This window comes from Erinaceus europaeus, chromosome 10 (assembly GCF_950295315.1).
Source record: "Erinaceus europaeus chromosome 10, mEriEur2.1, whole genome shotgun sequence".
Classification (NCBI taxonomy): Eukaryota; Metazoa; Chordata; class Mammalia; order Eulipotyphla; family Erinaceidae; genus Erinaceus; species Erinaceus europaeus.
In genome coordinates, this window is record NC_080171.1 from 13,430,576 (window position 1) to 13,454,134 (window position 23,559).

The following is a 23,559-nucleotide window of genomic DNA, read 5'->3' on the forward strand; positions in this document are numbered from 1 at the left end:
CATCTTGTTGCCATTGTTACTGTTATTGTTGTTGTTGTTGGATAGGACAGAGAGAAATGGAGAGAAGAGAGGAAAAGACAGAGAGGGGAAGAGAAAGATAAACATCTGCAGACCTGCCTCACTGCTTGTGAAGCGACTCCCCTGCATGTGGGAAGATGGGGCTCAAACTGGGATCCTTATCCCGGTCCTTGTGCTTTGAACCATGTGCGCTTAACCTGCTGCACTAACACACACACACACACACACACACACACACACACACACACACACACCACTGCCACTAACTTTCTAAGTGCAATGTTGCCATCAACAAGAACAATGTTCTTGGCTGGTCAGTCACTCTCCTGGGTGTGGCCTTTCCCTTGGACACTGAGCTCCTGGGCATGGATGAAGCCAATTTAGGTTAAGGAGACCATCTGAGGGACAGGGAGATGGCTTCTCTGGCAGAGTGCACACTTTGCTAAGTGCTAAGATTCAGGTTCAAGTCCCCAGCCACCACATGGAGCACCGTGCAGAGGGAGAGCTTCACAAGCAGTGAGACAGTACTAGTGTCTCCTCCTTCTTTTTGTCTCTCTTTCCCTTTCTGCCTTTCACCTGGTAGCTAGAAAATAATAATTAAAAAGTTCACCTGGAGCAGTGGGTCACTCATGCCTCAGTTAAAAACTCTTGGTGGCAAAATAAATAAATAAATAGATAAGTAAAATAAAATGAGACAATTCGAATAGGAGGCACACAGGACTGGTGGGGCCATGGTGCTGAGTTCTTCCCAACCTTCTGAAAAAATACTTAAAATGCTATGAGTCTCAGTTTTTGTTTTATCTGGAAAATGGTTTGCTCATTCATTTTCTGTCTCAAAGGAAAAAAATCTATTTTTTCTTTTCTTTTCAATTACTATATACAATAATGGTATAGTTCATGTCATTGTGTCTGGCCCAATTATGCTTTTCTGTAAAGATCCATTTACTTAATAATTAGAAGAAGAGAGAAACAGAACATAAGTGGTGCCAGGACCGAGCCTGGAACATGCAAACACTTCACTCTAGGCCCAGCAGGTGGTTCATCCAGTAGAGTGCATGCCTTAGTGTGAGAATCTGGGCTCAAACTCCAAGTCGCATGGGAGCACCTATGGAGGAGGTTTCACAAGCAGGGAGCAGTGCTGTAGTGTCTCTCCTGTGTTTTTCTCTCCCTGTCTCTGTCTCTCACCATCTGTCTAGAGGAATGAGAAAGAAAAAGAAATCGTCTAACACAATGGTCATTTAGAAAGAAAAATATTTATCTGATTTATTGGATGAGAGAAATTAGCTCTGGTCATATTCAGTGCCAAGGATGGAACTCAGAGCCTCAGCTTTCAAAGCATATGCTATACTGATTAAGCCACCTCCTCCCTGCTCTTGTAGTACTGTTGAATGACTAGATCAATGAATGAGTGAATGAATGAATGGGATGAGATGAGATGATCTGTTAAAGCCCATGCAGTTCTAGCAGCCAAAGGATGTGTGATTGACTTGTTGGATAAGTTCAGGCCTAGATCCCCAATAATTGACGCCTTCACCCTCCCTGTCCTGTTGCCTTTTCTGGCATGCCTGTCTTACACTGTGTATAATAATGCGGCCCTCCTACGCCTTCTCTAAAGTACTGTGATTCATTCTTGCCTGTCTGGATTTCTTCTTGTTTTTGAAATGAAAAAGGGAGGGCGGGAGAAATAAGGCCTCACCAGCACCATTGTCGGCAATTACACCTCGAGCAGCCCCATTGTGAAGCATCTCTCTCATGCCATCACCCTTCTTTGACTTACAGGGTTGACATTGCAATTTCCCCAAACCTGCTCCATCTTTTACAAATAAAATAGGAAGGGGAAATGCTCCATCCCTGAAAGCCGGAGATGCAAGTTGCAGGGAGACTCCTGTGCACGCAGACGGCAGCCCTGGGTGGGTGGGATGCCCTGCCCCAGCAGGCTAAGCAGATGGGCTGTGTCAAAGTGCTCTGGGCTTGGAGGACCTGGCCTGTCTGGCCCTCTCCTCTACCATACCCACCTGCTTTCTGTTTCTCTGCGACAGGCAGAGACCTTCCAGGGGGAGGTTAGCTCATCAGAGAGGGCCAAGACCAAACCCAGAACAGAGGCTCCAAAGAGCAAATGGTTTCTTTGTCCCAGGAAGCAGGAAGCTCTGGGGCCAGGTGCAGAGAGCAGCCTGGAGCTAGGTGAGTCTTGGGTCCTGAAGGATGTCCAGAGGACCGAGTGGGGAGTGGACATCAGGCGGCCCCCTGACCTACCAGGTGCCGGCTGAACCCCAGGCAGTTGGCTCCTGTTGGTGATGAGACTGGAGACCAGAGTACAGCTTAGTGCTGGAAAACAGGTGATAGGCAGGACCTTGATCCTGCGCAAGGGCCCAGCTGGCTTCCTGAGGTCCCAAATGCAGTCAGAACCAAGTGGCAGGACCATGACTGCAGGGCACTGAGCAACAGGGCCCAGGAGCAGCTGTGTCTCTTTCTTTGATGGAGGTGGGTCTCTCCCCCCAACATGCTACCTAAGCAGCCCTTTCTGATGTCAGGGGACTGGCCTGGGTGCAACTGCCATCCCCTACATGCTGCAGAGTAGCCTGAGCACTAGAGGAGGCTCGCTTGCCTGTGCAGTCTCAGGCCTCATGGCTCAGTGCCCCCCCCCCCCACACACACACACAGCCCACTACCTAGGAGCTGGGAGTCCCCTGGGGCCATCTGGCCTCCTATAGACACAGGTGAAGAGACAGGAAGTCAGCGTTCATGTTAACCTCAGCAGGTCTGTCTGCCCAGGCTGACTAGCACTCAAAGAAGGCCAGAGGGCTGGGCCGCAACCCACTAGTGATCCTCAGTGGTCCCGGGCCCCTCTGTGCCTCTCTGCCATGGGATTCCTATGGGCCATGGGTGGGGTTTGCATTTTTCACACATCTGTGCCTAGGCCCCAGGGGGTGAGGTGACTGAGAGAATTGTCTATTAGGTTGAACTGAATTGAGTTCATCCCAGGGACGATGGATGCTAGCGACAGCCTAAATGTATAGAGTAGAGTGTCCATACCCACCAGCTAGGGCCCCCCAGCTGGAGTGCACTGGGAATTGACAAGACCCCTCCTTCTGGGAGACACTAATGCCTCTGTTTTCTCTGGACTCTAGGTCAGGACCTGGATCCTCACCGTGGGCTACACAACCGCTTTTGGGGCTATGTTTGCAAAGACCTGGAGGGTCCACGCCATCTTCAAAAATGTGAAGATGAAGAAGAAGGTAACCAGTCCTTCTCTTTCAGGGTGTTTGCTGTTGTCACTTTAGCATTTATTTAACAAATGCTCGTCAAGCCCCATGATGTCCAGACACTGAACACTTGGCTAAGGTCCTCAGGAAATCAGACAATTGAACAAGAAATCACAACACACACCAAGATAGGCTATTAGTGGGCTTCAGGGGATACTGGGGTATGAGGCACACAGGGAGGACTTCATGTAGGAGGTGTCACCTATACTAAGAGCTGGACAGGAGGTTAGCCAGGCAGAGGATGGGCCATTTTCTTTTTTATTTGTATTAGTGATTTAATAATGATTAACAAGATTGTGATGACAGGGGCACAATTCCACACAGTTCCCACCACCAGAGTTCCCTGTCCCATCCCCTCCATTGGAAGCCTCCCTATTTTTCAGTCCCTCTCTGGGAGTATGGACCAAAATTCTTTATGGGGTGTAGAAGGTGGGAGGTCTGGCTTCTGTAATTGCTTCTCCGCTGGACATGGGCATTGGCAGGTCAATCCATACCCCTAGCCTGTTCCTATCTTCACTAGTGGGGTAGCACTCTGGAGAGTTGAGGTTCCAGAACACATTGGTGAAGTTGTCTGCCCAGGGAAGTCAGGATGGTGTCATGGTAGTGTCTGTAACTTGGTGGCTGTAAGGTGGTAAGATAGAAGGTAAGACAAACTGTTTAATAAACAGGAACCCAAAGCTAGGAATAGAGCAGATGAAATTAGGGAAGAAGCTAGAAAGTTTATCTTTTAGTATGTTCCAAGAGCCCCATGACTTTGGTAATTTTTGCTTGAACCTGATAGGTAGCATGCAGGTAGACTAAAAGTATTGTCTGGAAGCTGGTATTGTCACAGTTAAGAATAGGGCTAGAAAGCTGGATTAGGACAGAAAGTAGCTCCCCAAAATGAAGAAAGTATATAAATATATATATACATATTTATATATATATTATATATATATATTTATATATATATTTATATATATATAAATATAGATATATATATCGACTGTTTATCCCATTGATCTGACCTAGGGCCTGTATGCATACTCACATTTAGCACAGGAGCCTGTATAACCTCTGAGTCCCTGTCAGTCTGAGCTCACAGTCCCTGGTCACAGCTGGGAACATTCTAGGCTGCACTCGTTTCAGGACCAGTGTTCCTCGCGTGGCAGAATAGGACGACCCAGCCTCCCTTCAGAGAGTGGGGCTGTCCACTTTCTAGCCCTCTGTTGTGGGTATCGCCTCTTTCAGAGGCTGACTCTGCAGCTGCTGCATCAAGGCCTCGCCCCTGCTTAGCATTTGCTTGTGTCACGTGGCTTCTCCCCATGTGGCTGGGATAGTGAGCCCAGTGGGTAAAGCAGAGCCGCCTTCCACTGCCTGCTGCACCACCAAGCTGCCGTGCTGCCGTCTGTACAAAGAGCTTCGCCTCCCCAGGAGGGCCTCTGCTTCCTCATCTGCAAACTGGGGGCCTTCTGAAAAAATGGTATCATCTCCTGAGCTGCACTTCCCTGCTCATCTGCCTGGCAGACTCCTCTCCTATGTCCGCCTCGCCACCTCCCTCCCCACTGCCAGGGCTGCTACAGGAAGGGCTGCCTGTACCTCACACCCAGGCCACCTTAGCTGCCGGGCTGAGCTTCACAGGTGGGAGACAGACGACCAGGGACTCATGGCTGAGCTGGGCAGCAGTATCTCTTTATTCATGCGGAATGCAGCACAATCTAAGCTAAGCCATCTCTAATCACAATCCTGTCCTTATATATATATATACTCACCAAGTAGGGTGGGAACAGGATGTGATGTAGAGAGGGTGGAGTGAAAAGAGATTGGTGGAAATCAGGGTGTGACAAGGAGAGGGGGCGGAGCAAAAAGACATCGTGAACCAGTGGGGATTAAACCAATGCCCTGCAGGCAGGACGGTGATTAGTTAACAGTGGTTATGTAAACAGAATACAGTGTTAAGCAGGGGGGATTAAACCAATGAAACAGAAGGGGCTGTTGAAGCAGAATTAGAAGCATACTAACACTTAGCAAAATCAGGGGCTGCGTTTAGAGGGGTCAGAGAGACTGCTCTGTCCAGTCGCTTGTGCTCAGCTACAAGGCCTCTCCCGCTTGGGCCACTTTTGTGACAATCCTCCCACTGCCTGTGAGGTGAGAAGCTGGCCACCCAGCTTCCTCCCTGGCTGCACATTGCCATCAAGTGGGAGCTTTGGAAATTGACAAGAAGTCACCCAACGCTGGGCCAGTGGAGACCGTGTCTGTGGACCTGGAAGTGAGAATGCCAGTCCTGGGACTTGCCTGGATGGCGTTCACGGACACTGGTCCAGATCAGGTCTGCTCGGGGTGCAGCTGGACCAGCAGCATCCTTGGCATCACCAGGGAGGCTGGAGGAAAGCAGGTCACACCCCGTCTCTGAAGACTCAGGCCCCTGGTGTTGGGCCCAAGGAGGTGCGCTTCCTCAGCCCCCAAGCAGTGTTGGCGCATGCAGAAGTCTGAGGGGTACCGAGCGATCCCAGCCAATTCTGCTGCACTCTTTCTGCTCTGTGCCTCTGGCTCTTTCTGACAATTCCATCGAGGTTTTGAAGACTCGTGGCACTGCTTCCTTTGTGTGCATGTGTGATTCATCCTGTAAGGAAGAATGAGCCTTTGTGCTCTGTTACTTGTGTGTTCCCTGAGCAAGAACACTTAACAACGTCTGCTAGCAATTAACAAAGCCAGTCAGGGAAAGACTTCAGGGGTTCAGTTCTCTGAACTCTGCGGTTGGTGGAGCTGTGGTGTAATCACACCCATGCACTGCTTGACTGGGGGGAGGGGACCCTGTCTCAATCTTCGGGTTCTGTACACACTGGGTAGTCAGGCTGCTGTGGACCCCAGTGTACGGGAGGTTGGGGGTGGGGGAGTGACTAGTCTGGAGACCGCTGAAGGTTCCATGTCCAAAATGTGGTCACCAGCTTTGTCTGTTGTGAACAATGATGGTGGTCCAATGAACAATGATGGTGGTCCAATGAACAATGATGGTGGTCCAATGAACAATGATGGTGGTCCAATGAACAATGATGGTGGTCCAATGAACATGCTACTTCAGGGGAACTATCCTGTGCTTTCTGGTCCTTCTAAGAGCAGGTGTGTGATGCTGCCACGAGTGTCATTGATCAACGTAGCACAGGAGCTTAAAGGGGGGAGGGGGGAGGTGAGCATGGCTCCGTCTTCCACGGATCAAACAAAACCCAAGTATAGGAACCACATTGTTTGGTGGTGGCAGTGGCAGTGGCAGGTCAAAACTTGGGGCTGAATTCTTTTATTCCATCCTTCTATATAACCAAGGTTGGTCTTCATTCTGGTTGTTGTTTAATATTTTATTTATTATTCATTACAAAGAGACAAAGAGAGATTAAGAGGGGAGAGGGAAATAGAGAGGGGGGGAAAGAGAGAGATACCTGCAGCTCCACTTCGCCACTCATGAAGCTTTCTCCCTGCAGGTTGTGACGAGGGGCTTGAATCTGGGTCCTTATACACTGTAATGTGTGTGCTCAACCAGGTGTGCCACCACCTGGACCTCATTCTGGGTTGGTTTTACATTTAGACTTTAGGTGAGCTTCTTATTTACTGACACATAAACTAGATTTACATAAATTTGTAAGTGTACACATACATTTTTTTATATACCATCTTTTTCTTGCCTCCAGGGTTATCACCAGGGCTCGGTGCCTACACTACAAAGTCACTGCTCCTGGCAGCCATTTTTTCCATTTTACTGGATAGACCAGAGAGAAATTGAGAGAAGAGGAGGGATATAGAGGGAGAGAGAAAGACAGATACCTGCAGACCTGCTTCACTACTTGTGAAGTGACCCCCCACACACACGGGTGAGGAGCTGGGGGCTCAAACTGGGATCCTTGTACTTTGTACTCTGTGCTCTTAGCCTGGTGTGCCACCATCAGGGCCCCCATACCATCTTTTTATCTTTCATTTCATCCCAGACCCACATCTCCTTCTCATCCTCTCTCCACTCATGATGGTATGTGCTTCACACACACACACACACACACACACACACACACACACACACACTATGGCTACATTAAAAAAACAAAACAGTAAAAATCTAATCATTTGCTTTAACCAATGAAAAATAAAATCAAATGAAAAGAAGTCTGTGAAGGGAAGTATTGACTTATGGTGGCTTAATGATTACAAGTTCAGTGCTTACTACATTGTTCCCACTTTAGTCTAATAGCCACTCTGATCATCTTGAGTAGAGGAGCCTTGTGACTGTCTGCCTCTGCTAAACTCAAGTGCTAGGTGGGAGTGGTTGTGGGTCGTCCCGGGGCCTCCGCCTCCCTGGTCACTGGCGGCAGAGACTGGGTGGCCCCTGGGAGGTCCTAGGGGAGCCCTGGTGATGAGGGTGACGTGTGTGGAGAGGAAGGAAGCATACAGCCAGTTCCGGGAGAAGCCTCATGGACGACTCGTTGACTGGGGAACACAAGCAGATAGATAGGCCCAAGGTTCAGAGAGAAGGTTGAGGTTACCATTAAGTCATATGCACGATGCAGAGTTAAATCTTGACATGTCAGGTGTTTGATCCTAGCTGGGAAGTTACCACACAGGATCTGGTCATGAGCTCACAATGCCTAGGTAGGCCTTTTTCTCTAAGGGTGGATTACAGGCACCTCCGGGCAGGGGGGAAAGGGGCAGTTAAACAAAGCCGGGATATTTGTGGTGGGTTACAGTTTGGCCATACACAATAATTCATGGCCTGATTCAAAGGAATGGGGGAGCATATACAGGAAGGTACCCCATCCGGAAAAGCCCATTCATCATAAGTCCCCAAGGTCAGGAAGTAATGGCTTGGACTTCCCAGACAGTGGCCTCTTTCCCCACAAGTGGTCACTCTGAGATGAGCTTGGGGGAGGGGGCAGCTCTCTATTCACATTACTTATGTGCAAGGTTCCAGGTTCAAGCCCCTGGTCCCCACGTGCAGGGGAAGCTTCATGAGCAGTAAAGCAGTGCTTCAGGTCTCTTTCTCCCTCCCCCTCCCCTCCCCTCTCTCACTCTCTTTCTCTCCCACTCTCCCTTTCCTTCTCTTTTTTAAAAAATATTTTCTTTATTTATTACTGGACAGAGACAGAGAGAAATTGAGAAGGGAGGGGGAGATAGAGAAGGGGAGAGACAGAGAGACACCTGCGCCCCTGCTTTACCACTCATGAAACTTTCCCCCTGCAGGTGGGAATCGGGGACTTGAACCTGGGTCCTTGTGCACTGTAATGTGTGCTCTTGAGCAAGTGTGCCGTCACCTGGCCCCTTTTCCTCCCTAACTGCCCATACCCACTCAATTTCTCTATCTCTATGCAATAAATAAATAAATTATTTTTAAAACTTGACTTACAAGATAAGCAGTGGACTGGTCCCTTGTCTAAACAGAGCCAGCCATGCCACATGAACAGCCGTCCATTCTGATTCCGCAACACTGGGTGAAGCTCTGTATCCACCCAGAAGGCCGTCTCCTCCCATAAACAGCCCAGGCTTGCCATCAAGTACAGAGACTTCATCCTGCCTATCCTCCCATTGCTAAGCTTCTTGGACATTTCTTCCTTTTGCTCCAGTTTCTACAGGCTGCCAGAGAGTTGCCTAGTTCCTCCGAAATCCATGGTTAAGCTGGTTTTCTACAAAGCAACAGCAGTTCATTAAGTCTGAAAACCTTGCGGGGTGGGGGCAGTGAACTTGGCTACCACCTGCCCCTAGGTAAACCTGTCCTGGTGATTTGATCTGTTTGGGAGTGCCTCCGAAGCTCACTCTCCCTGTCCTTTTCAGTAACTCCAGCACAAAAAAGCAACTTGAGTTTCTGTTTCTCCTTGGGAAATGGTGTCAGTCCTTTAAGAGCAGACCTGGAGAGATTTCTCAGTCTTCAGCCTTGGTTTTTTTCTTTTTTCAGTCTTTTCCAGAACTGCTTCACCTCACTGGCTTTTATTTGGTTGAGCAGGGGGATGCAGACACATGCAAGGAGTGAAATACAGGTTGACCTTGGCATTCATAGCATTGGTCCCCAGACCAGTAACCACCACACAATTGAAAAGTGGGGTGGGACTTTCCCAGTGATGAGGCCAGCCCAGACTGTGAGAAGCATGGAAGTTGCTTTTCTTCTCTGTCAATTCCTTCATCTCAACTCAGTCCAACTGCATGTCAGGTTCTGCTTGGCAGTAAGGGCACAAACTGAGTAAAATGGGCTTCCTTCTATCTGAGGGCCCCCTTCTATCTGGCGCTCCCCTGTTTAGCCGGGTAAGAGGGTGTGACTATAAATTAGTGTAGCATCAGGAGCCAGGCAGTGGTGCATTCGGTTAAGCACATGTAGTTTTTAAATTTTTTTCTTTATTGGGGGATTAATGTTTTACAGTCAACAGTAAATACAATAGTTTATACATGCATAACATTTCCCAGTTTTCCACATAACAATACAAACCCCAACTAGGTCCTCTGCCATTATGTTCCAGGACCTGAACGCTCCTCCCCACAAACCCACCCCAGAGGCTTTTACCTTAGTGCAACACACCAACTCCATTCCAACTTCTGCTTAGTAAACACACATATTACTATGTACCAGGACTGCGGTTCAAGCCCTCACACCCCACCACTTCACAAGTGGTGAAGCAGGTCTGTAAGTGTCTGTCTTTCTCATCCCAGACTCTATCTTCCTGTCCTCTCTCAATTTCTCTCTGTCCTAGCCAATAAGAAGGGAAGAGAGAGAGAGAGAAACTGAGAGAGAGAGAGAGAGAGAGAAAAAAAAAATAGAAAAATGGCCACCAGAAGCTGTGGATTCATAGTGCCGACACCAAGCCACAGCCATAACCCTGGTGGCAGTTTTTAAAGAGCAGTGCAGCATCTGATCATTGTGGCTGTAAAGGCTGGAGGGTGCAGACTCGGAAGAATGGAGGATCTTGGTCCAAACTTCACCTCTTAGTAACTGTGTCACACTGAACAAGGTCTTCTTTATTTCCTTTTTGTTGCCCTTGTTTTTCATTGTTGTTGTAGTTATCATTGTTGTTACTGATGTCATCGTTGTTGGATAGGACAGAGAGAAATGGAGAGAGGAGGGGAAGACAGAGAGGGGGAGAGAAAGACAGACACCTGCAGACCTGCTTCACCACCTGTGAAGCGACTCCCCTGCAGGTGGGGAGCCGGGGTTTGAACCGGGATCCTTACGCTGGTCCTTGTGCTTTGCGCCACGTGCGCTTAACCCGCTGCACCAACGCCCGACTCCCTGGCCAGCCTTTAACGCTTCACAAACCCGGTTTCTTCACCCACCAGTTGGAAATGAGGGTAGTATCTATCTGCCTTTGTGTGAGTGAGGTGTGAGGAAACCATCAACCTAGAGGTGGGCACAGAGTAAGTGTCTCACATGTCAGCTCCTCTCTGTTGCTCCAGCTAGCACTGCCCCCCTGGAGACCGTGTGAACAGGATGCTGTGAGATTCTTTAGTTCTGCTGTGGGAATTAGAGGGGGACTTCCTGGAGGAGGTGCCGGTGGATCTACTCTGTAAGGTTTATTACAGAACCTGCCAGAAGAAGGAATGGGGTGTTTCAGAGAAAAGAAGCAGCACCTACAGAGGACTAGAAGGAGGTGCCGGGACAGGTGGGGCAGGGAAAAATCACAGTAGGATAGAAACTAACTGTTGTCAAACACAACGAAGTGCGCATGCGTGTTTGGGGCTTGGCGGAACCAAACTCAGGAAAAACCATGAATGCAGGGGCCGGGCAGTAGTGCACACGGTTAAGTGCACATACTATGAAGCACAAGGACCCGTGCAGACATCCTGGTTCTAGCCTCCAGCTCCCACCTGCAGGGGAGTCACTTCACAGGCGGTGAAGCAGGTCTGCAGGTGTCTATCTTTCTCTTCTGCCTCTGTCTTCCCCTCCTCTCTCCATTTCTCTCTGTCCTATCCAGTAAAGTAGAAAAAAAAAAAATGCTGCCAGGAGCAGTGAATTTGTAGTGCAGGCACTGAGCCCTGGTGATAACCCTGGAGGAAAACAAACAAACAAACAAACAAAAACTGAATGCCACATGAAGGAGTTAGATACAGAGATTTGACCTAGGGCCTAAAGATGTATCCTCTGGGTACAGTAGGGAGTCTTGGGAGACTCTCACACTAGGGGGTGGCATGATCCCATCTCCGGGGCCCACACGCTGCCTGGGAAACTCATGCCCACTGCCTTCTGCTCCTTCTCTTTTGGCAGATCATCAAGGACCAGAAGCTGCTTGTGATCGTGGGGGGCATGCTGCTGATCGACCTATGCATCCTGATCTGCTGGCAGGCCGTGGACCCCCTGAGGAGGACGGTGGAGCGGTACAGCATGGAGGTAAGTGGGTGCCAGGCGCCAGCTGGAGGGAGACACGGAGCAGCACAATGTGGTAGGTGGTGTCCAGGCTGCCCACACAGTGCTTTCTGAGAAGTCCAGGTTGTCGCAGGGAGGTCATGCTACTCTGCACAGGCCCACAGGCCCCGTCGAGAAGGCCTCACCAGTTCTCTCTCCTCTCACTTGAAAAATATTTCAGAAGGACCAAACATAAAAGCTTTACTCCTGGAGGGGAGGAGACGGGGAGGGAGGGGGTGATGAAAGCACTGTCTACATTCATAGAGACAGAATTACGGAGAAATGCAATCCATTGAAAGGTATGCCCTCTGTACATACAGAAAACGCCGTTGGTGTGATCCCTTGATCCAGATATCACACTGCACTGCAACCACTCCTTTAAAATGACTTTCCAGGGGCCCGGCAGTAGCGCAGCAGGTTAAGCACACGTGGCACAAAGCGCAAGGACCGACACAAGGATCCCAGTTCGAGCCCCCGGCTCCCCACCTGCAGGGGGAGTCGCTTCACAAGCAGTGAAGCAGGTCTGCAGGTGTCTGTCTCTCTCTCCTCCTCTCTGTCTTCCTCTCCTCTCTGATTTCTCTCTGTCCTATCCAACAACAATGACAGCAATGACAACGACAACAACAATAAACAACAAGGGCAACAAGGGCAACCAAAGGGAAAAAATAGCCTCCAGGAGCAGTAGATTCTTGGTGCAGGCACCGAGCCCCAGTCATAACCCTGGAGGCAAATAAAATGCATTCCCTGTGGAATAGAGTCTAAGGAAGGAACATTCTGAAGGCTTCTCCCAAGTGACTATAGGATTTGTGTAAGTTCTAAGTGGTAAATTTCCTTCCACCTATTTGATACTGGAGATCTCTTGTTAAAAGACACTTGCCTAACAGTGTGATGTGCTTGTTAATAATCTTGAGACTCTCCTTTCCCTGGCTTCACAGTGATCTTCCCAAGACCTTCCAGACCAGGGACCTTTGGAAGGGGTAGTGTTTGTTGCTGTGGTTGTGTCGTCACAGAATGGACTTTTTCAGATAGAAAGAGAAAGTGGGGACCAGGTGGGGGGTGCACCTGGTTAAACACACACAGTACTATGCACAAGGACCCAGGTTCGAGCCCCCGGCTCCCCACCTGCAGCAAGGACGCTTCACAAGTGGTGAAGCAGGCCTGTTAGAGTCTGTCTTTCTCTCTCTGTCTCTAAGACCCCTTTCCCTCTCAGTTTCTCTCTGTCCTGTCACATCATCATCATCATCATCATCATCATCATCATCATCAGGAGTAGTGGATTGGTAGTGCTGGCATGGAGCCCCAGTGATGACTGGTGAGGCAAAAGAGAGAGAGGAGAGAGAAATATCAAAGCTTTCTCTAGTGCTGTGGGGGTGAGGTCCACTACCTAATTGAGCTGTTTTGTCAGACAAAAGTGGTAGTATTTTGTGAACTTTCTCTTGAAACAAGCCTTCCTTGGAGAGTTTGGAGTTTCCGGATGGGGTAGTGAATTTTATTGAGGAACTGGTGTTCTCTTGGTGAATTATTAGGGATTTTTATTTTAATTAGGAAAATCTTTGTGAGAATGGTGTGTGTTCTTTTTTTTTTAAAAATTTTTATTTCATTTTCCCACTAGGATTGTCACTGGGGCTCTCAGATCCTGCCTAATAACTCCACTGTTCCTACTGGCCTTTTTCTTTCTTTTTCTGATAGAAATAGAACGGGAGTAGAAAGAGAGAGAGACCTGCAACACTGCTCCTCTGCTTGTGAAGACCCCCCCACACACACCGTGAGTGGGGACCAGGGCTTTGAACCAGGGTCCTCATGCACGGTAACTTCTACATTCTACTGAGTGTGCTGCCACCCTACCCCTAGTGTAAATTTCTAAACTGAAATGGAAATGACCATCTTATGCATTGGAGACAAAGGTTTTCATCCTGGTGAACACAAAGGCTCATAAGACACAGCCTCACTTATCTATAGACAGAGAACTCACTCCACCCAGAAAGAAGTTGCACAGTCAGAGCAGAGAAAGAATGCAGTTTCCCAGCCTGGAGTGTGGGTCCACCTGCCAACACCCATGTCCAATAGAGAAGCAATTACAGCAGCCAGAACTCCCACCTTCCGTACCCCAAAAAGAATTTTGGTCCATACTCCCAGAGGGGAAGAAATGATAGGGGAAGAGGACCAGAAGGCTCTGAACTCCAACTCCATCAGGACCGGAGAGAGAAGAGGAAAAGGGAGGGACATTTGGATGTAGGAATAGGTGTCTGTGTGACTTGGAAAGGAAGAGCAGATGGGACCACAGGGGGAAAGGGGCGGGCAAATATAGACAGTTAGTTGTAGAAATAATAGTTAACCCGTATCTGTAACCTTGGGAGAACTGCTGTAGCTTCCAATAGGAGCAAAGAACTCTGGAGGTGGGAATTGTGTGGAATTATACCCCTGTTGCCTTATAATTTTGTAAATCAATATTAAACCACTAATAGAATTTTTTTTAAAGAGAAAGAATGCATTTTCCTGACGTTGTGGAGTAAGGAAAGCGATTGTGAGCTGTCTGCTTTCTTGGGCATCCATGAAAGGAGGAAACAGCATTTCAGACTGGGCCTGGCACAGGGAGCCCATCAGGCACTCGGCACTGTCAGTGTCCATGGACCAGGGAGGCGCTCAGACAGGATGTTTGCAGAGGAGGTGACATCTCCCTCTTTTGCCATGCACCTCTGGCACTGAAGCCATCTTAGCTCCTACTCCATCCCCAGGGATTGCCCACCTACCAAAAGGATTAAAAGATCTAGATAGGGGAGTTGGGCGGTAGCGCAGCGGGTTAAATGCACGTGGCGCAAAGCACAAGGACTGGCGTAAGGATCCCGGTTCGAGTCCCCGGCTCCCCACCTGCAGGGGAGTCGCTTCACAGGCGGTGAAGCAGATCTGCAGGTGTCTGTCTTTCTCTCCCCCTCTCTGTCTTCCCCTCCTCTCTCCATGTCTCTCTGTCCTATCCAACGACGACATCGGTCATAACTACAACAATAAAAAACAAGGGCAACAAAAGGGAATAAATAATAATAAATAAATAATAAAATAAAAAAAAAGATCTAGGTAGGACATCAACACTAGGAAGAACAGCCATTGGCCTTTGGGCTAGGGAAGGCCTGGAGCGCTGGCCATCACAAGCAGTAGTGCTGATGGGTGACAGTCATCCTCGCAAGAACCAGTACGTACAGACGCCATTCGGCCCGTGTGAGTGAGGAAACAGAAACCCAGAGGGTGGCACAGCTCCCCAAGGCTACCTGGCAGGTGAGTGGTAGCACCACCCACTACTCTACTTTCCTCTTCCTTTTCTTGATCTTTTCTTTTTGCCACTAAGCTTATCTCTGGGGTTCAGTACCAGCACTATAAATCCACTGCTCCTGGTGGCTTCTTTTTCTTTTTCTTCATTTGCTACAACAGAGAAAAATTGAGAAGTGAGGAAGAAGAGACAAAGTTAGACACCTGCAGACCTGTTTCACTACTTGTGAAGCATCCCCCTGCGGGTGGGGAGTAGGGGTTTGAACCCGGGTCCTTGTATGTGGTAACATGTACATTCAAGTAGCTATGCCGCTACCTGGCCTGCTACCCTGTTTTTTTCAGTGAATGGACAACAAGGTGCTGCTGGGAGGAGCTGCCCTGGACCTTTGATCGTTGTCCAGAGAGCTGTGAAATCCATGGGCTGTGGAAGTGTCTCCACATTCCACACATGAGAACTGACATGAGAGCAGTGGGAGGGCAGAGGACCCAGGGTGGGGGGTCAGGAGAGGAAAGTCAGGCAGAGACTGGGAAGCTGGAGCCGCTGCAGGTGGGCAGAGACCAGATCCGACCAGCTTGAAGCCAGAGCCGGGGGCAGCAGGGAGGAAGGAGGCTGGGCACTGCCATCTCCACTCCCAGGTATTCCCAGGGCTCCAGAGTGACGGGAGATGCCTTGGGGCTGGAGTCAGCCTACGTCAGCTGGCTCAGGAAATAGATGCAGGAAGAGAATCCAGAAGCGTGTCCTCCTAGGCCACTTAAAGGAGACCAACTTGTGCGGTCCAGACAGTCTGAGTGATGGTGTGCTGTCACTGACCTTAGCTTCTCTCCTGCCTGCCTGGGGTCAATGTTGCTGCCCTTGGTGTCTCGGTGCAAGGAACCTGAGGCTGTTTCCTGACATTCCAGCACAGGAATTCTCAAACTGAACCATGGGGTTCCTAGGAAAATGGCCCTCGGTGTAGATGAGATAGTCTGCAGGTATAGGGGGAGGTCTGCCTGGGGGCATCCTTGTTTTCTAAGATGGGAGTCAGGAGGGGAGCCAGCCTTACGGCGCATGCGCGCACACACGCACACACATGAGCGCAGGATCTAGGGTCCTTTACTTTGCCTCTGCCTCTCCTCCAGGTTATTACTATGATTTCCCTCTGACGCTTTTCTGGCCTGCTTCTCTCTTTCTCCTCTTATTTTTGGGTTGCCCTGTCACTCTGTTGCCATGGTAGCAGAACCCTTTGATTTGTGGACCCACAGCCCTGTGGCTTTATTGTCCTCCCCCACCCCACCCCCACCACCACACAGCACCAAGTTGCCAGTTGGTTCCTTTCAGACCCTCCTCTGCCAGTTAGCATGACAGAGGAGCAGTGAGCTCAGGGAATGCGGTGTCTTCAGTTCTCCTTCCAGGGGCTGTTCTTCCAAGGCCTCTGAGGAGAGACAAGGATCAAAGAGCTCTGTGGCCTGGCCCTCATCCTTCACCTGCCTTGAAGCCTGTGCTGACAGTCTGGACACTGTCAGTCGTTGGGGTTCTAGTCACAGGGTTTGCTCTGTGTTGCCCCTGTAAGCCTTGTCCATGTCCCTCTCCCCTACCCTCGGTCCTTCCGGAACATCCTCAGCCAAGTCAATGACTGGAATTTCAGTACCAGGCCCCTGTGTTATCTCTATGGGAACAGATCCCTGAGTTTGCTGACTCCAGCAGACGAAAGCTCCTGTTTCTTCCTGCCTCCATACCCAGCATCCTATTAACTAGGCTGCATCTATATGCAGCACACCCAGCAGAGCGCACATGTTACAGGGCACGGGGAGTCAGATTTAAGCCCCCAGCCCCCATCTGCAGAGGGGAGGTTCATGAGTAATGAAGCAGTGCTGCAGGTGTCTTTCTCTCTTTATCCCCCCTTCCCTCTAAATTTCTCTCTATTTATATAAAGAACGGATTTTTTTAAAAGAGGAAAAACAGCTTCTAGGACCAGTGGATATGTCATACAGACACCAAGCCCCAGTGCTAATTCTGATGGAGGGAGGGGGGGGGGATTCTTCGTCGAGACACTGAACACACAACTCCTCTGTGCCGGGCTAGTATTGTGGGTGTTTCTTCCCGGGCACGTGCTCTCTGGGTTGGAAAGAACTCGACCGGAACCAACCTGGGCTGCTGCTTACTCAACGACGCAAGAGAGAAACCAGGAACTCGTGGCGGAGCAGAACGCAATGCAGTGCCTTCATTGATCAGAGGCAATGCCTTTATGTATATATATCTTTAACTGGAAGTGGCAAGTGGGAGAAGGAAATAGCTAGGAGAGGGGGTGGAGAAAAGGAAACAGCTCGAGGGTAGCAAGTTTCCGTAGCAGCTGCTGTGAAGGTTCTAACCAGTGGGATTAACCAATACCCTGCAGGCAGGGCGGGTCTCAGGCAAAACAATGATTATGCAAATAGACCACAGCATCAGAGCAGGGGGGCTGCCTGACACCTCTGCTGAGTGTATCCCCACCACCCACACCCACTAGACCACCAGCTTCACCTCAGCCATCTCCCAGCACCTACCCCACACCTACCTGCCGCTGGGAGACAGCAGTGAGTGCAGCAGCCATGGCCCTCGGTCTCACGGCACCTGAGGTTAGTGGGGGAGGGTGAGAAACAGTAAACAGGTGGGGAAATGGGCCCATTGATCTGCAGTTAAAGGTTAGTCAGCAACAGCAACACAAAGGGCTCGTGAGTCACAGTGTGGGGCCGCAGGTCACGGTATGGTCGCATAGGCAGCTTCTCCCAATGAGTTTGCACACAGGGACCCAGGAAGGGAAAACGGACTCTGGAGCCCTCCTGTATGCATCGCACTGCCTCAGTCTTGTTCTTTTATTTTTATTTTTATTTTTATTTTTTTTGCCCCCAGGGTTATCGCTGGGGCTCGGTGCCTACACTACAAATCCACTGCCCCTGGAGGCCATTTTTCCCATTTTTTCCCTTGTTGTTATTGTTATTTTGCCATTGCTATTGTTAATGGATAGGACAGAGAGAAATGGAGAGAGGAAAAGACAGAGAGGGGGAGAGAAAGGTAGACACCTGCAGACCTGCTTCACAACTTGTGAAGCGACTCGCCTACAGGTGGGGAGCCGGGGGCTCAAACCCTGATCCTTACAACAGTCCTTGTGCTTCACATCATGTGCACTTAACCCACTGCGCTACCACCCACCTCCATCCTCATTCATTTTTATGTAATATTTATATAACACTTGCCATAAACTAGTACTGTTCAGATTGGACCATCCTTATCACTTCTCTCTCCCTCTCTCTCTCTCCCTCTGTTTTTTTCTTTTCTCTGCCTCCAGGGTTATCGCTGGGGCTTGATACTGGCACTATAAATCCATTCCTAGTTGCCATTTTTTCCATTTTATTGGATAGGACAGAGAGAAATGGAGTGGGGAGAGGGAGATAGGGAGAGAAAGAGAAACACCTGCAGACCTGCTTCACAGCTTGTGAACCATCTCCCCTGCAGGTGGGGAGCCAGGGGCTCGAACCGGGATCCTTACTCGGGTCCTTGCGCTTAGTACTATATGCACTTGACTGGGTGTATCACCACCCAACCCCCTAGCATATCATTTCTTGAAAATTTCTGACTTGATTAATAGATTTTTATTTCTTAGAGAAGTTTTGGGTTTACAGAAAATAGAGTTCTCATACACTCTACACCCCACACCCAGCAGCTCGCCCTGTCACTGTGATCTTGCAATGCACGTTCTATTGGTTATAACCAATGAATACGATTACATTATTAATCACTACAGATTACATTTCTTCCATATCCACTTAGGGTGTGATATTTCATTTCTTCCTGGTGAATAAAATTCTACTGCACAGATGTGCCAGTTTACTCACCCTCATAGGGCATCCTGGCTACATTCAGTTTTAACAGTTACAAAGAAAACTACTGTGACATTTTTATGTGCGTCTTTGCATGAGCATTAGTGCTCAACTCCTTTGGGTAAATAAATACCTAGAAACACAATTGCTGGATCATATGCTAAGACTATATTTAGCTTTGTAAGGATCTGCCAAATGGTTCTGCAAAGTGGCTATACCATTTTGCATTCCCATCAGCAAGGAATGAAATTCCTATCATTCCACATTCTTTTTTTTAAATTTTTTAATTTATTTATTCCCTTTTGTTGCCCTTGTTGTTTTGTTGTTGTTGTTGTTGTTGTCATTGTTGTTGGATAGGACAGAGAGAAATGGAGAGAGGAGGGGAAGACAGAGAGGGGGAAAGACAGACACCTGCAGACCTGCTTCACCGCCTGTGAAGCGACTCCCCTGCAGGTGGAGAGCCAGGGGCTCGAACCAGTATCCTTACTCCGGTCCTTGCGCTCTGTGCCACGTGCACTTAACCTGCTGTGTGACCACCCAACTCCCTCATTCCACATCCTTTCCAGAATTTGGTGTTGTCAGGGTTTAGCCATACTAAACATATGTAGTGGTATCACAGTGTTCTTTAAATTTTCAGTGCCCTAGTAACATATAATAAGGAATATCTTTATTTATTTATTATTGAATAGGGACAGAGAGAAACTGAGAGGGAGGGGGAGATAGGGAGAGAGAAAGAGAGAGACACCTGCAGCCCTGTACACCAGTCATGACACTAACCCCCTGTAGGTAGGAACCAGGGGCTTGAACCCTGGTCCTTGTGCACTTTGATCTGAGCATTTAACCAGGTGTGCCACCACCTGTCCCCTAGGAATATCTTTTAAAAAAATTTTGTATTTATTTATTTATTCCCTTTTGTTGCCCTTGTTTCACTGTTGTAGTTATTATTGTCATTGTTACTGATGTCATTGTTGTTGGATAGGACAGAGAGAAATGGAGAGAGGAGGATAAGACAGAGGGGGAGAGAAAGATAGACACCTGCAGACCTGCTTCACCGCCTGTGAAGAGACACCCCTGCAGGTGGGGAGCCAGGGGCTCCAACCAGGATCCTTACACAGGTCCTTCTGCTTTGCACCACCTGTGCTTAACCCGCTGTGCTACCGCCCGGCTCCTGTAATATCTTTCATATGCTTATTTGACATCTGTATTTCCTTTTTGGTACTCGCTGAGGTACCTGTTCAGAGCTTTTCCTTGCTTTTAATTCATTTGTTTTTCTTTTTATCAGTGAGTTTTAAGGACTTTTTTTAAAAATATTTTTTGGATACAAGACTTTTATTGGATGGGTGGCCTTCAAAGACCTTCTCTCAGTCTGTGTCTTCTCTGTTTATTCTCCTAGCATTGTCTTTTGCAGAGAAGACATTTTTTATTTTAATGAAATTCAGTTTATCAATTGTTTCTTTCATGGATCATGCTCTTGACATTGTACCTAAAGCTTGTTGTCAAACCCAAGGTCACCTAGATTTTTTTTCTTGTCATTTTCCAGAAGTGTTATGGCCTTGCATCTTACATTTTAGTCTATAATCTACTTTGAGTGGCTTTTTTTTCTTTTTCAGTACAAGATCAGTCTCTAGATTCACTCATTCATCTGAATGCTTTGTCTTTTCAGCACTACTTGCCAAAAGTACTCTTTTCTCCAGTGGATTGTCCTGTATCTTTTTAAAAATATTTGTTGTCATTTTTAATTATTTATCACTATTTACTTATTGGGTGGAGGCAGAGAGAAATTGGGGGTTGGGCTGTAACACAACAGGTTAAGCACACATGGCGCAAAGCACAGGGTCCAGTGTAAGGATCCCGGTTCCACCGCCGGCTCCCCACCTGCAGGGGAGTCGCTTCACAAGAGGCGAAGCAGGTCTGCAGGTGTCTATCTTTTTCTCCCCCTCTCTGTCTTCCCCTCCTCTCTCCATTTCTCTCTGTCCTGTCCAACGACAGCAGTGGCAACAGTAACAACAACAAGGGCAACCAAAAATATATATATACATGAAAAAATGGTCTCCAGAAGCAGTGGATTCATAATGCAGGCACTGAGCCCCATCAATTACCCTGGAGGCAAAGAGAGAGAAATAGAGGGAGAAAGGGAAGATAGAGAGGGAGAGATAAAGAGAAACACTAGAAACAATACGTTACCACTTGTGAAGCTTCCTCCCTGGGGCTTGAACTCTGATGTGCACACAACTAATGGCACCACCACCTGGCCCATACCTTTTTATCTTTTTCATAGGTCAGTTGACTGAATTTGTGTGAGTCTTTTTATGGCCTATCCTGTTCCATTAATCTTTTTATCTAATCTGTTCCACTAATCTTTTTATCTACTCATTAACCACTGTCTTGATCACTAGAGTTAAGTCCTAAAGTTGAACTCTGTCAGTTATCCCATTCTGATAATATGCACACTTAACCAAGTGCACCACCACCCGTCCCCTCCAATTCTGTTCTTTTTCATTATTGTGTTGAATACTCTGGACCTTTTACCTCTCCATATAAACATTAAAATTAGGGCCCCCACAGTTGAGCACACAGATCACACCATACGTGAGAACCCAGGTTCAAGCCCCCAGTCCCCACCTGCAGAGGAGAAACTTCATGAACAATGAAGTAGACTACAGGTGTCTCTCTCCCTCTCTCCCTCTCTCTGTCTCTCTGTCTCTCTCTCTCTCTCTTCCTCTCCTATCCCCTCTCAGTTTCTCTCCCGTCAAGTAAAAAGGAAAAAATAGCCACCAGGAGTGGTGGATTCATCATGCAGGCACTGAGCCCCAGTATTAACTCTGGTTGCAATAAAAAAAAATTATTTTACCAATATTCACAAAGTAACTTTCTGGGATTGTGTTATATCAGTTGGCCAAGAAGAACTGATATTTTTCACAATATTGAGTCTTCTATCCATGAACATGGAATCGTTTTCTATTCATCTCATTTTTTTTTTATGGTCGTGCAAAGGATTGAACCTGGGACTTTGGAGCCTCAGACATGAGAGTCTGTTTGCATAACCATTGTACTATCTATCCCCATCCTGAATCTTGTTTTAGTTTACACATTTCCTAATACAGATCTTATACAAACTTTGTGAGAGTTCTACTTCATCATATTGTTTTGAGTGTGAAATAGTGTTGTTGTTTTTTCTTTTTTCAAATTCCAATTGCTTGTTTCTGATATAAAAATAATCAAGTGACTCTTGTATATCAACCTAATATTTGACAGTGTTGTTATAATTACTTACTAATACTTGGCAGGGGTTTGTTGTGTGTGTGTGTGTGTGTGTGTGTGTGTGTGTTGTTGTTGTTGTTGTTTGACTTGTTTGTTTTTGGGTTTTTTGGTGGTTTTTTTTTTTTTTTTGCTTTTGTTTTTGTTTTTTGCTTTTATCAGTGCACTTCTCAGCTCTGGTTTTTAGTGTGCCAGGCACTGAACCTGAGACCTCAGAAATTCAGATATGAAAGTCTTGCAAAACCACTATGATGTCTCCCAAGCCCTGTTGGTATTAATTCTTTTTTTAATTTTTTTGGTATTATCTTTATTTCTTTATTGGATAGAGACAGACAGAAATCGAGAGGGAAGGGGGAGTAATAGAGAAGGAGAGAAACAGAGAGACACCTGCAGCACTGCTTCACCACTCGCAAAGCTTTTCACCTGCAGGTAGGGGCTAGGGGCTCGAACCCAGGTCCTTTGCGCATTGTAATATGTGCTCAACCAGGTGCGCCACTGTCAGCCCCGGTACAGATTCTTCAGAATTTGCTACAGAAACAACCATGTCATCTACAAACAGGCAATTTTACTTCTTTCTTCTCAAATAATATACCTCTTTCTTTCATGTTTTATTTTTTACTATTTAATTAATTAATTAATTAATGAGAGGGGTAGAAGTAAAGAGAGTCAGATATCACTCTGGTACATGTGCTTCCAGGGATTGAACTTGGGACCTTGTACTTGAGAGTCCAGCACCTTATCCACTGCACCACCTCCCAGACCACTTATTTATTTTTTTTATCAGCTAGGACTTTCAGAATGATGTTGAGTAGCAGAGGTAAATGGGAATATCTTTGTCTTTTTTCTTACTTTGAAGAGATATTTTCCAGTTTTTTCACCATTAAGCATGATGTTAATATAATTGTTTTTTTTTTTTCTTTAATGGCAAAAACTATAGCCCAGGATATAGCTCAAAGTATTGGATCAGAGGATTTGTATGCCTGAAGGCCCAGGTCCCTAGCACCACCATATGACAGAGCTGAGCAGTGCTTTTCCCTCTCTCTTCCATAAAAATACATCTATTTTCAATTTTAAAATAAGAGGGAAGAGGGGGCTGGGTGGTAGTGCAGCGGGTTAAGTGCACGTAGCACAAAGCACAGGGACCGGCATAAGGATCCCGGTTCGAGCCCCTGGCTCCCCACCTGCAGGGAGGTCGTTTCACAGGCAGTGAAGCAGGTCTGCAGGTGTCTGTCTTTCTCTCCCCCTCTCTGTCTTCCCCTCCTCTCCCCATTTCTCTCTGTCCTATCCACCAATGAATGACATCAACAATAACAATAATAACGACAACAAGGCTACAACAACAAAGGTAACAAAAAGGGAAAAAAATGGCCTCCAGGAGCAGTGGATTCATGGTGCAGGCACTGAGCCCCAGAAATAACCCTGGGGGCAAAAAATAAAATAAAATAAAAAATAAAAGGGGGAGTTAAGAGTATGCATGAAATCATTCTTCTGGTCAAAGCTGAGGCTGTCTTTAGAGAGGTGACAGGAAGAGCAAAGATGACACATACCACGCCAGGGTCACTGGGGACCTTCTGTGCGGAG

General features: G+C 47.7%; 1 protein-coding gene across 1 annotated transcript in view; it reads left to right on the forward strand.

The window, feature by feature from the left end:
• GABBR2 (gamma-aminobutyric acid type B receptor subunit 2) overlaps positions 1-23,559 on the forward strand; it is a 521,049-nt gene that overhangs the window by 418,969 nt on the left and 78,521 nt on the right. Inside the window, exons 12-13 of the mRNA XM_016189321.2 lie at positions 3,147-3,254; positions 11,485-11,607. Coding sequence (XP_016044807.2) covers positions 3,147-3,254; positions 11,485-11,607 — 231 coding nt within the window. The remainder of the gene's footprint in view (positions 1-3,146; positions 3,255-11,484; positions 11,608-23,559) is intronic.